This window comes from Erythrolamprus reginae, chromosome 2 (assembly GCF_031021105.1).
Source record: "Erythrolamprus reginae isolate rEryReg1 chromosome 2, rEryReg1.hap1, whole genome shotgun sequence".
NCBI classification, from domain to species: Eukaryota; Metazoa; Chordata; class Lepidosauria; order Squamata; family Dipsadidae; genus Erythrolamprus; species Erythrolamprus reginae.
In genome coordinates, this window is record NC_091951.1 from 88,146,735 (window position 1) to 88,160,801 (window position 14,067).

At 38.1% G+C, this 14,067-nt stretch overlaps 1 protein-coding gene across 2 annotated transcripts in view; it reads right to left on the reverse strand.

Annotated features, from left to right (window-relative positions):
* Positions 1–14,067, reverse strand: part of IARS1 (isoleucyl-tRNA synthetase 1) — a 104,148-nt gene that overhangs the window by 80,306 nt on the left and 9,775 nt on the right. For both annotated transcript variants that reach the window (XM_070738605.1, XM_070738606.1), the window contains exons 6-12: positions 13,207–13,324; positions 7,606–7,753; positions 6,149–6,236; positions 4,325–4,385; positions 4,021–4,116; positions 2,833–2,955; positions 2,207–2,298 (exon numbers count right to left, since the gene is read on the reverse strand). In XM_070738605.1, the coding sequence (XP_070594706.1) occupies positions 2,207–2,298; positions 2,833–2,955; positions 4,021–4,116; positions 4,325–4,385; positions 6,149–6,236; positions 7,606–7,753; positions 13,207–13,324 (726 nt within the window). The remainder of the gene's footprint in view (positions 1–2,206; positions 2,299–2,832; positions 2,956–4,020; positions 4,117–4,324; positions 4,386–6,148; positions 6,237–7,605; positions 7,754–13,206; positions 13,325–14,067) is intronic.

Here is a 14,067-nt window from a genome sequence, read left to right on the forward strand (position 1 = left end):
ATGTTTAGGTTTAGGTTTAGGTTTATTGGATTTATATGCCGCCCCTCTCCGCAAACTCGGGGCGGCTCACAACAATAATAAAAAACAGTACAGTACACAATACCAAATCCAATGCCCACCCATCCAGTTCCAATTGAAATTAATAATCTCATAAAAAACAGTATATATAAAAAACAGGCACACAGTCAATCAATCAACAAAACAACATGGGCAAGGGGGAGGTGTTTTAGTTCCCCCATGCCTGACGGCAAAGGTGGGTCTTAAGGAGTTTACGAAACGCAGGGAGGGTGGGGGCAATCCTAATCTCAGGGGGGAGCTGGTTCCAGAGGGTCGGGGCCCCCACAGAGAAGGCTCTTCCCCTGGGTCCCGCCAGACGACATTGTTTAGTCGACGGGACCCGGAGAAGGCCAACTCTGTGGGACCTAACCGGTCGCTGGGATTCGTGCGGCAGGAGGCGGTCCCGAAGATATTCTGGTCCGGTGCCATGAAGGGCTTTATAGGTCATAACCAACACTTTGAATTGTGACCGGAAACTGATCGGCAGCCAATGCAGACTGCGGAGTGTTGGAGTGATATGGGCATACTTGGAGAAGCCCATAATTGCTCTCGCAGCTGCATTCTGCACGATCTGAAGTTTCCGAACACTTTTCAAAGGTAGCCCCATGTAGAGAGCGTTACAGTAGTCGAGCCTCGAGGTGATGAGGGCATGAGTGACTGTGAGCAATGACTCCCGGTCCAAATAGGGCCGCAACTGGCGCACCAGGCGAACCTGGGCAAACGCCCCCCTCGCCACAGCTGAAAGGTGTTTTTCTAATGTGAGCTGTGGATCGAGGAGGACGCCCAAGTTGCGGACCCTCTCTGAGGGGGTCAATAATTCCCCCCCCAGGGTAATGGACGGACAGATAGAATTGTCCTTGGGAGGCAAGACCCACAGCCACTCCGTCTTGTCTGGGTTGAGTTTGAGTTTGTTGACACCCATCCAGGCCCCAACAGCCTCCAGGCACCGGCACATCACTTCCACTGCTTCGTTGACTGGACATGGGGTGGAGATGTACAACTGGGTATCATCGGCATATTGATGATACCTCACCCCATGCCCTTGGATGATCTCACCCAGCGGTTTCATGTAGATATTAAATAGCAGGGGGGAGAGGACCGACCCCTGAGGCACCCCACAAGGGAGAAACCTCGGGGTCGACCTCTGACCCCCCACTAACACCGACTGCGACCGGCCGGAGAGGTAGGAGGAGAACCACTGAAGAACAGTGCCTCCCACTCCCAACCCCTCCAGCCGGCGCAGAAGGATACCATGGTCGATGGTATCGAAAGCCGCTGAGAGGTCAAGGAGCACCAGGACAGAGGACAAGCCCCTGTCCCGGGCCCGCCAGAGATCATCCATCAACGCGACCAAAGCAGTTTCCGTGCTGTAGCCGGGCCTGAATCCAGACTGCTGAGGACCTAGATAATCGGCTTCATCCAAGGACCGCTGGAGTTGAAGTGCCACCACCTTCTCGACAACCTTCCCCATGAAGGGAAGGTTGGAGACTGGACGGTAGTTATTAAGCACGGCTGGGTCCAGGGAAGGCTTCTTGAGGAGGGGGCGCACAACCGCCTCCTTATAAAGTGGCGGAAAGGACCCCCCCCCCAAGGAGGCGTTGACAATCTCCTGGACCCAGCTCCGTGTCACCCCTCGACTGGCCGAAACCAGCCAAGAGGGACACGGATCCAGTAAAAATGTTAGATTGTGCTGAAGCAGAAAAACTAACAATGGAACTAAAAGAAAAAGAAAAAACGAAATACTGTACTACCAAAATATGGGAAGAATTTTACATTTGGTTAAATAAAAGAACACCCCTTTATAGTGCTACGAGATAAAGAAACAATTTAAAGAACAATCTTTTTAAATAGTCAATATAGTTTTTGTTTTGTTTATTTGATAAGAACTTACGACATAAGAATTCAACTATAACAACATACAACTCAAACCACTGGTCTTAACACCGCCAAGAATTAAAAAATAAATAAAGAGAGGACGCTGTCAACAGTCTCTACTACAGGAGAAGAGAAGAAATATATCTCTTGCTTGTTTTTTCTGTTTTCTGTATTTTATGTAAATGTACTGTTTGTCGTTATTGTCTCATTATATATACGTAAATAAAAGTTATTTTTTTAAAAAATAAACTCATGTTGCCCTAAAACTTCTTACCTCCAGCAGAAAGGATAGCTGTGCTTAAAAGTGCTGATATGGACCAATCTTCCTTTTTCCTTTAGCATTTTGATTATATTTTTATCAGCGTCCTAACAAAACAAATTGTCAAGTTTAACGTTACGCCAAAATATCTCACGGAAGAAAGTAATTTGTAAATTGATCGCCGTTTCTATTGTAATAGACAATATATCTGAGACACTGAAAAGTAGTACTGTATTTTAAAAAATCAAATTCTGAGAAAAAGACACTTTAAAGCTGATTTAAAGTTCTTGAATATAGGTAAGCTGCACTGTATCTCACCCAGTTGTTTTCTCATAAAGTGCTTGGGTTCATACATAATGGTCTGTTTTAGGTTGAATAAAATCAACATCATCACTGCGAATGAATTTAAACACCCCAGTAGACCAAAAAGAAATATTATGTGCACATTCAGTGAATTTAAAAGGGTAATTTATAATGCTATTTTGCATAGCGGAGAGATCTGCTAGTTTGTCTCAAGTTCAAGAGACTCAAAGGCCTGGTCATTAGATTGGAACCAGGATATGGAACCTAAATATAAAAACACAGAATGGATATAGCACAGATTATCAAGCAAAATTCCTAGTTTATTCAAGACCACTAACCTTGACGTACTGTCCAGAGAAGTCTGTCACTTCTGCTGTGAAACATCCTGAAGCATCAACGGGACAAACAGGCACTGAATCCTTTCGAATAATTTTAAAATCCATGCAAACCCTGTAATCATCCTATAAGAGAAAAGAAGTACAAAATAACTGAGATTTTTTGTTTTGGCTTTTGAGATAGACTTTTATAGTACAGAAATTATCCAATACTATCATGGATAATATTTTCTTTACATTATGAAATGCTTTTGTACAATCAAAATACTTTTTTTGTGAAAATTCTGTTCTATATATTTAATATTTAATCATTCCAAAAACTGATCCAACATGCACATTTATTGCTTTTTGGGGTACAGTATAAACTAGTGACTTGGATATATCAGTAACTTATCACAATAAAGCTACAACTGTTTGAACATAACACACTGAAACATTTTATGATTTGGTTTTACCTTAATGTGTAAAATTACATCAGTCATTCCAAAAATACATTAAACAATTCTGACGTTTAATATCAATTGCAATGTTCAGCTTCCTATATTCTGGAATGGATTAATAACAAAGCTGACCTCAGTTCCCAGCACTATTTAAGAAGCAAAATATCCAGTGATAAAACTAGATATGCTAACTTAACGTATCTCTCTATATATCAAGAGAATAAGCAACATCCCTTCAAGATGTCCCATGCACCTGACCATTATAATTGAAAATACATGTCAGAACAACAGCCTCATTCTACACTATTCTGTGCACGGTTTTTCCCACCCGATGACGTCATATGTCATCGCCAAACTTTCGTCTGCCTTTAATAAATATTTTTTTTAATAAACTTTAATAAATAAACATGGTGAGTAATAATCTGAATGGTTGCTAAGGGAATGAAAAATTGCAATTTAGGGGTTTAAAGAGTTAAGGGAAGGCTTGTGATACTGTTCATAGCCAAAAATAATGTATTTACTTCCGCATCTCTACTTCGTGGAAATTCAACTTTCACGGGCGGTCTCGGAATGCATCCCCCGCAAAAAGCTAGGGAACACTGTATCTATAGAGGTAAAATAAATATGGATACTTTTTGTACAGTATCAGTATAAGAAAGAAAAGAGTTGGATAGTACAGGTTAGAAATTCTGAATCTCATAAGGAAGAATCAGGAGACCTACAATAAAGTCATCAGCAATTCTAAACTTACAGCACCAAAGTAAGGAGCTTGATGTACAACTCCTGTACCTTCTTCTTCCTTCACATAGTTGTCAGTCACTACAGAAAAGGCACCATTTTCTTTGCACTGAAAGAAAAATATGGAAATTTTCAAAATGCAGAAAATAACAATATGGAAAAGGTAAAAACATTACAGAATGTTAAGATCCTGATTTTTCCCATCTCTGCCTTCTTTGCTGCAAATGTAATTATAGCTTTTCCCCCAATATGGACTCTTCTAGATATTTAGCTATGTTATTAGACATAGGAAATTATAAACCATTAAAGTATTTTACCTTTATAAAGTAATTGAAAAGAGGCTTGTATTTCTTCCCTTTTAGTGTAACACCAGGAAACCTGAAACACAGTAAGTCAAACTAGTTATCATTTACAACTTGTAAGTCTTTCCATTATTTATAAATACTTTTCTGCAAAAAGAACATCAAAATCATCAGATAATAAAAATTACAATAAAATAAACATTTATATATGCACATATATACATGTATATATCTTGATACACTTGTTTAATAATATTAATATCTAATTACTGAAGTAGCAACACACAGAATACTTATTGGCTCCTAAAATTCTAGAAGAATTCCTGAAAGCTCATGGAAAAATTAACCTATATAGTTTCTTAATAAAAACAAGTACATGCTTTAAAGTAAAATAACTGTTCTTTAGCTCAGATTTAGATATTTGTGAAATCCAAACAATTAAATATGAACTCGGCACTTGCAAAAGACAACTTAATAGTTCAGTATATAGTGGATCATATTCAATTTGAGATTATGAAGAGGATGAATTCGGCCAATGAAACTGATCTGCGGGAACTGATGGGACGATGGGACAAGGTCAGTAGAATTCAAGACCAAGCTACAAGGAATAAATTGGAATCACTTTATAATAGGTAAATAGATATATTGCTCTTGAGTTAAAATGGTATATATAAAATATGCCCCCACTTTGGTGGAGGGGTATGAATGTTGTCGGGTGGCAGGCACTAATCACTGAGCACTTGTTATATGTTGCGTGTGTGTTTTATATTATAATATCATTTTTTTAGTGTTTTAAACATTTGCTTATTTGGTTATTAAATTATTATTATTATTATTATTATTATTATTATTTATTAGACTTCTATGCCGCCCTTCTCCGAGGACTCGGAGAATTGATATGTTCTCGGTATAATTCCCCTAACTGAATAGTTAACAAGTGCTAAAAAACATTATAACAGGAAAACAACACAAAACAAAAATACACAAAAAAAGAACAAAGAGGAAACCCAGAGGTCTGTTTGATGCAGAGTGTTTTTAATTCTTTTTCCTCTTTTTAAATATTAGACTATACATGTATTCCAATTTTGTCTTATAAATATCAGAGAAAACTATTATCAAGAAAAGCAAATGAACATCATGAATCAGTTTCATGCTATAAAAAACTATTCACAAAGTTGTTACTGTTTGTTCTGAGGGGGGTGTATTTCTTAGCTTTAACATGTGAGGGACTGCTCTTATTCTTTATAAACAGTTACAGAAGTTGTTATAATGCTGCTGTTATTCTTATAAGCAGGAGGAGCTTCGTTTTGGTTTGGTAGATAGTATCTAAGACTCCTTCATTAAAAGAAATGTTGGTCCAAAGAGAGCAAGATAGATCCACGAAAGAATTATTGGAGATAGAATAAAAATTGTAAATCCTTCAGCCCTATTCAGCAGCATCTAATGGGGAAGGGGGAAGGAGATAGTTCAAAATGACAGAGATAGTCACATGCTGAAATTCAATCCATTTGTAAGAGCAAGCATCAGGGCTCCACAAAACTAAGTTCATTTGCTGCTGCAGACACTACAGTTCCTATCTCATTTCCAAAAGAAAAGTCAACATTTTAACATGATTGATAGAAGATACATCAAGTGAAGCCAGCACTTTGCCACAGATAAAACTTCCAATTTAATGCCATTCTCAGTTCTGAGTATCAAAACCCCTTGAGAAAACAGAACATATATGCACTTTCATATGTCAATCTACAGAGCAGCAGCACGAAAAGCTTTTTGCCTTTTCCATAGCAATTGTTTATAAATTACATGATTTTAAAAGCACACAATAATCTATTGACTTGCCTGTCAAGTACTTCATATTCACTTTCAGATTTGTAGAGAGATGCCAATCTAGCTTCCATCAATATGAATTTTTTCCCAGTATTTTGGTCTGAAAAAAAAGAATTTTAAGATTCAGTTTCAGCACTATAATTATTCCAGTTGTTCCAAGCTCAATACAACAATATTTTAACCTTGAAATACTTGAATCAAATTAGAAAGAGGGCCATTTCTAGTTTTCTACAGAGGAATTATTGAATCTGTCATCTGTATCTCTATAACTGTCTGGTTTGGTTCTGCAGGGAGCCGGAGTGGCGCAGCAAGTAGAGTGCTGTACTGCAGGCCACTGAAGCTGACTTGTCGATCTGAAGGTCAGCGGTTCAAATCTCATCACCGGCTCAAGATTGACTCAGCCTTCCATCCTTCCGAGGTGGGTAAAATGAGGACCCGGATTGTGGAGGCAATATCCTAGCTCTGTTAAAAAGTGCTATTGCTAACATGTTGTAAGCCGCCCTGAGTCTAAGGAGAAGGGCGGCATAAAAATCGAATGAATGAATGAATGAATGAATGAATAAATAAATAAATAAATAAATAAACACAAAGACTTCAGAAGATAATTAGAACTGCAGAAAAAAACAATTGCTACCAACTTGCCTTCCACTGAGAATCTATATACTGCAAGAGTCAAAAAGAGGAGTTATAAACGCCTCACATCCTGAACACAAACTGTTTGAACTCTTACCCGCAAAACAACACTGCACACCAGAACAACTAGGCACAAGAACGGTTTTTTCTCGAACACCATCAGTCTGCTAAACAAATAATTCCCTGAACACTGTCGAACTATTTACTAAGTCTGCACTACTATTAATCGTTCCCATCACCCATCTCCTCCCACTAAGGACTGTATGACTGTCACTTTGATGCTTCTATCCTTATATTGATTGTTTCTTAATATGATTTGATTGCTTATTTCTACCCAGACTATCATTAAGTGTTGTACCTTATGATTCTTGATGAACTTATCTTGATGAACTTATATTTTCTTTTATGTACACTGAGAGCATGTGCACCAAAGACAAATTATTATTATTATTATTTATTAGATTTGTATGCCGCTCCTCTTCGAGGACTTGTATGTCCAATCACACTTGGCCAATAAAAAATTATATTCCATAAAAATTCTAAAACACTTCTAGAATAATCAGCATAGCATCTGAGTGCTGGTTGAGGTTGGAACAGTCCATTTCAAACTTGAAACAACTATCTTGTGGATTTTAAGTGCAAGTTATTTCAAAATTCCACATGACTGCATTATTCAGTTATTGTCCTTAATACAGTATTTAGAATCTTACGCTCTCTTATTTGATAAGCAACATCCACTGAACTAAGTAGGATATTTTTTCAAATCAATATATCATTTGCATATACTGTACTAGACAAAAACAATAATTATATGCCATCTCCTTTTTTACACTTACCTTTCACTTTCACATACTTCAAATCTGGATTAACACACAGGGCTAAATTGCTAGGCAGAGTCCATGGAGTTGTTGTCCAAGCAACAAGAGAGATACTTTCATCATCTTCCAATGGAAAGGTGACAATAACAGAGGGATCTTGAACATCCTTTAATATAAAAATTTGGGAAGGATGAAGTCAAACAGAAAAAAAATAGTTATTTTGCACTCACAAAAATAATCAAAAGATAATATTGTTACAACCAAGCACTGTTTATGACTATTCATGAATCACATCGAAGGCAAACAGTTTGGAAAAGTTCATTAAACCGACTGCTCTGTAGTAAAATAAAACCATCTATGTTAATTATCTAAATATTGACAGACTTTTCAAATTGGAAGCAAAAATAATAATTTAAGTTACAGGCACAGAGGTTTGCATTGATTTAAACCCAATCTACAGCATAAACCCAAGATTTAAAACTTAATGCAGTTTTAAAATCCTATGTATCTAAAATATATTGTACAAACAATCGTTGTGTTTAATCCTTAATCAAAATCTGATCCTCCTAGAAAATATTTAAACACATGAGCAGCCGATCCCCACCATTTCCTCTGGTTAGGATTAGAGAGAAAGAAATCAGGTAAGACAGCAAGAGGAGCCCCATCTTGTTCCACGCACCCCAAAATAATAAGATCTCCCAAACATAAGGCCAAGCACTTATTTCAGGGTTCAAAAAAATATATAGCAGGGTCTTATTTTGGGGGAAACATGATAGGTAAATAATTCCTTCTATTGCAGAGTTCCTAGCAAATAGAAATGAGGTTTGGAAAATTTTTCTGAAATCCTAAAATGTCAAAAAAAAAGAATAGAAGCACTTTAAAATGAATATAGACGCCATATACCAAGATCTAATAAAGCCATAAACATTTGCTTTGAGGGTCTACTATGTTTTCTAATACATTTCTTTCATGCATTTTATTTTTATTTTTAAATTCCCAACCTGAGTTGCAAATCCACCAGGTTCTTTATCTCATAAATCCCGTAATAGATCAACAAAATAATTAAGAGATACTCCTTCCCAATTTTCTAACCATAAAATTAGTGAGAATAACATGTCTTCCAGAAATTTGCAAACTTCTGTAGCTGGGCTTTCTTATAGATTTAGAAACATAGAAACATAGAAGTCTGACGGCAGAAAAAGACCTCATGGTCCATCTAGTCTGCCCTTATACTATTTCCTGTATTTTATCTTAGGATGGATATATGTTCATCCCAGGCATGTTTAAATTCAGTTACTGTGGATTTATCTACCACATCTGCTGGAAGATTTTTGTTATTATAGATATAGATTTTCTTATAGATATATGTTAGTTATTTATATATTTGTATTTCTTTCTTTTATTATAACTTGACTCAAGTGTTTCAAAGTAAGGGGCATATGAATGTATGTTTAAATAAGAGAATAAATTCATTACAAAAGCAACAATGTTCTCCTTTTACAAACTGCGTGTATTTTCTGTTCTCCTTGATCTAATGTAATGCAAAGAAATCAAGGGTATGTTTCTCCTAAAAGAGAATTTAACGTGTTTAATCACACAACAGTTCAAAATTTTAAAACTAAAATCTGCCAATTGGCAGAGGAAAGAAAACATTTGGCAAAAATCCGAATTTGTCCAGCATCTCTGTCATTTATATCAGATCTTAATTGTGGCCAAAATATAAGCACTGGGACTTTACAAAGGCAAAAATGTTTCGTTGCATGCAAAATGTAAATCTATCACTTGTCTGGAACTCCTTTAAGCAGTTGTGACTTTTCTCATGTTTGCAAGCTACAGTTATCAAGCCGCCTGCTCAGAGTCACCTTGGACTGTAAAATAGACAGCAAATAAGTTTAATAATTAAAAAAAAACCTAAGACAAATGCATTTGGTTGCAACAAGCCATTTACCAAACAAAGGATAAGCATCATATTGACACATGACATTAAGGGAAGGGCAAGCAAGCTACATCATGGCTTCAACTTCTGCATTTGAAATGGTTTTTGAAAAGTAGGCACAGCAGCAGCTGTTGCCAAAATTCCTTCTTCTACACTTTTTTAAAAAATGAAGAAGTCTTTTCTCATTTGAATTTTGCCATCTCGCTCATTGTTCCTGATTCTGGATATATATATTTTTTATTTCGTCTTGATTTTTATAACTAACTCAAGGCAGTGAATGTACCTATTACTGCTGCTTCCTCCTATTTTCCCCACAACAGCCTTGTGGTGTGAGTTGAGATGAGAGAGTGACTAGCCCCAAAGTCACTCAGGTGGCTTTTATGCCCATGCAGGACAAGAACTCACATCTCCTCCTAGTTTAGCTACTTCTAAATTAGCTCTCCATATGTTAACTTTGAGTAACTTTTATTGGAAACTTAAGCTATTCGTGGCAGAGTTGAAGATCGATCGATTTATGTATGTATTGTATGTATGTATGTATGCATGTATGTATGTATGTAGGTATGTATTATTTCTATTCCTATGCTGCCCAACTCCCTAGGTGGCTCACAGCAAAATATGGATCAATATAAAAAAACAGTACAATTTAAAATAGTTACAGCCATCCATACATTCAAGGGGCCGACCTCGCTAGCAGCGCCTCCCCCCCCCCCCCAGTTAATGGTCCCAGGTCTTTACGGCTTTCCGGAAGGCCAATAAGGTGAGGACAGTGGATATCAGGAGGTAATTGCTGTGAGCCGCCCCGAGTCTTCGGAGAGGGGCGGCATACAAATCCAAATAATAAATAATAAATAAATAAAATAAATAATTGATTCCGGAGAGTCGGGGCAACAAGAAAGAAGGCTCTCCTGTGTGGACTGCCAGCCAACACTATTAAGCTGATGGGACCCAAAGAAGACCAACCCTGTGGGATCTAACTGGTCGCTGGGAGGTATATGGTAGAACGCTGTCTCAAAGATACTCTGTCCCTGAGCCGTGTAGATCTTTAAAGGTAATAACCAACATATTGAATTGTGATCGAAGACAGATGGGAAGGCAGTGCAGCTCGGGCAAAATTGGTAAAATGGGGGTTGATCTGGGCACGTCCACCACAGCTCGTGCAGCTGCATTCTGGACTAACTGTATTCTCTGAATAATCTTCAAGGGTAGGCCCATGTAGAGCGCATTGCAGTAATCCAGCCGTGAGGTGATAAGGGCATGAGTGACCATGAGAGGAGCCTCTCAATCCAAATAGGGTCGCAATTGGTGCACTAGTCGAATCTGTGCAAAGGTCCCCCTGGCTACAGCTGTCAGGTGTTGATCCAATCTTACCTGTGAGTCTAGGAGGACGCCCAAATTGTTAACCCATTCTGAGGGGGTTAATGTCTCACCCCCCAGAGTCAAGAAAGGACAGTTGACACTTTGGAGGCAGTATCCACAGCCACTCGGTCTTTTCGGGGTTAAGTTTGAGCCTGTTGACTCCCATCCAGACTCTTTCCTCACCACATATCACATCCACTGCTTCACTGAATTGACATGGGATGGAGATACATAGCTGTGTTTCATCAGCATATTGCTTAAACCTCACCCCATGCCATTGGATTATCCCACCCAGTGGTTTCATGTAGACGTTAAATAGTAGAGGAGAGAGGACCGAGCCCAGAGGCACCCCACAGATGGGGGGGTCCAGGGCTTGACCTCTGCCTCCCACCAGAAGAGACTTCTATGAGCTCAAAGCAAAATCAACAACCAAGATGCCAATACACTTTTCTGGTTGTTATACGTTTTCCAATTACACGCACTTCTCAGCAATGCTATAAGCTGCCAGCCACCTTGATTAAGAAAAACCAAGTATAGTTGGGCATCTGTTGGGCAAACTGCGCAATAAATGCCACTTTTGTAGCAATATCTCTGAGCTACATTATTTTTTTCTTTGCATGACCCCTTCCACGTTTTCAAGAACACTGTGTGTCAAAATAAAACAATAGTCATTTGTACACATTGTACACAAAAGCTATTTTGAGAAGAAGAAAAAAGCCCTGAGAAGGCATTGGATAACTCATTTTGGGAAGGTCAAAGACATCACAAGCTTGTTGAATAACTCATTTTGTTATTTCACGGAACAAAAACCTGGCAGCAGCCAGGTGAGCCATTTCTTCTCTTTTTCTTTCCTTCCAAGGACTTGCTGAATTAGCTATACTCAGTCTGTTCTCCAGTTATTATAAGAAAAGCCTTCCAGAGGCTGGAGATGGGTATGTCAGAAAGAGATATTGAAAATCTTTTTTAAGCAAATAAAAGATTTCTTTTTCCCTCCCAGAATTAATTGGGAAAAAATGCTTAAGATATTCAGTTGAAGCAATTGAGGCATATAAGAACAGGTCACAGGAAATATTATATTAAACAAATGTTGGTCTGTACGCAGTCCTTACTTATTGACCGCTTGTTCAGTGACTATTTGAAGTGATGACAGAACTGAATGAGTGATGCTTACAATCAGTCCTTGAAGTTCCAGATATGCATATTATGAATATTTGCAGACAACTTCCATGTGAAGAAAAGCAGATATTTACAAAATGGCTGTCATGACAATAGCTTCTCATAACCACAGTTGTAAAGCTGGTTTCCTAGCACCTGTTTTGTTTGTTATATTTATAACAAACCTTATATTTATCTTTCTTTCTTCATAAATGAATAGGTATACAGTACTTCAAAACAAATCATTGGACTGCAGCACTTTAATAATGTTCTCTAATAAGATGTCTAAGTCTGGCAAGGCACCCCGAGGCATTGTTTTAAATAACGATGTAGCTAAACATTGGCAAATTGGTTTGAGTATGCCATAAATGTATTCCCATTCCATTATCTTTTTTAAAAAATCAGTCACAATGGCAGTTGCCACAGGCACAATGGTTCTCACACACAAGGCTATAAGCAATAGAAACATAGAAACATAGAAGACTGAGGGCAGAAAAAGACCTCATGATCCATCTAGTCTGCCCTTATACTATTTTCTGTATTTTATCTTAGGATGGATATATGTTTATCCCAGGCATGTTTAAATTCAGTTACTGTGGATTTATCTACCATGTCTGCTGGAAGTTTGTTCCAAGGATCTACTATCTACAATACATTTAATTTAATTAAAGGTTCTCAAAATCACAATAAAACACCAACATATTTGACATAATGAACAAAACAAATAAAAGCAAATTATAAAGAAACCGGAATTCAGAATTTGCGAAAATATAAAAGCTTTGTATCAAATGAATAGCTTTAACTTTAATAGTTTGAAACAGTCTTTAGGTCAGCACACAATTGGCAGACCCTGGTTTAGAATCTAAAACCACAGCTTACCTAAGATTAAACTGATGAAATTTTCTTCTTCGCTATTGCTTACCCATCAGAAGGACAGCCCTCATTGTTTATCTACGTTAGCTCTCTTAAGCCTAGACATCAAAAGTCTAAAGAAGGTGGTATGTTGAAGTACTTTCAAATAATGACAGTCAGTTATCACTTGTAATGCTTTCACAAGTCTGTTAAACAGGAATGAATATATTCTCCATCCTTACAAAACTATTTAATACTATATTTTCAAACTTATATGTGCCACCATATAGTTCCATCCAAGATATAAAGCACTATACCTTATAATTCTGGTGAGATTCAAAGTTGGAAAGGGGTGTATTGCATGCAGTTGAGAAGGGCATAACTTTAACTCCTCGGTATACCAATCCTTTGTCATATAGCTGTTTGAAAACCCACCTACAAAAACAACGTAATTGAAATATTCAAAAGTAGAACGAGACCTGTCAGCTTAAAACAAATAATAGAGAACATATAGAAGGCAAATTCATAATCTCTTCCATGAAAAAGTTTCTTTCTCAACAGGTTTAATGTGAAGATTTGCTTAAAACTGCATCTTTCAATTCAGTATCTTCAGAGAAGTGTATACAGTGGTACCTCTACTTAAGAACGCGTCTACTTAAGAAGTTTTCTAGATAAGAACTGGGTGTTCAAGATTTTTTTGCCTCTTCTTAAGAACCATTTTCTACTTAAGAACCCGACCCCGGAAAAATTTCTCAGGAAATTTGAGAGTGGCATGAAGGCCCAGCCAGTTTCTTGCCATTCCCCCTTTAATCCCGGCCATCTTGGGCATTTCTGGGCTGCCAGAGTAGCCTTTCAGTGTATTGAAATTGCAGCATCACAAAAACACGGAAGTCCTCGAACCCCCACCTCCCGACTTCCATGTTTTTGTGATGCTGCGATTTCACTGAGGCTCCCCTCGCTGGGAAACCCCACCTCCGGACTTCCGTTGCCAGCGAAGCACCCGTTGCTGGCATTCTGCAGCATCGCAAAAACACGGAAGTCCGGAGGTGGTGTTTCCCATGAAGAGGAGCCTCAGGGGAATCCCAGCAGCACAAAAATGGGCACTTCGCTGGCAACAGAAGTCCGGAGGCGGGGCATACCAGCGGCTTGGGTTTGTAAGGTGAAAATAGTTTGGAAGA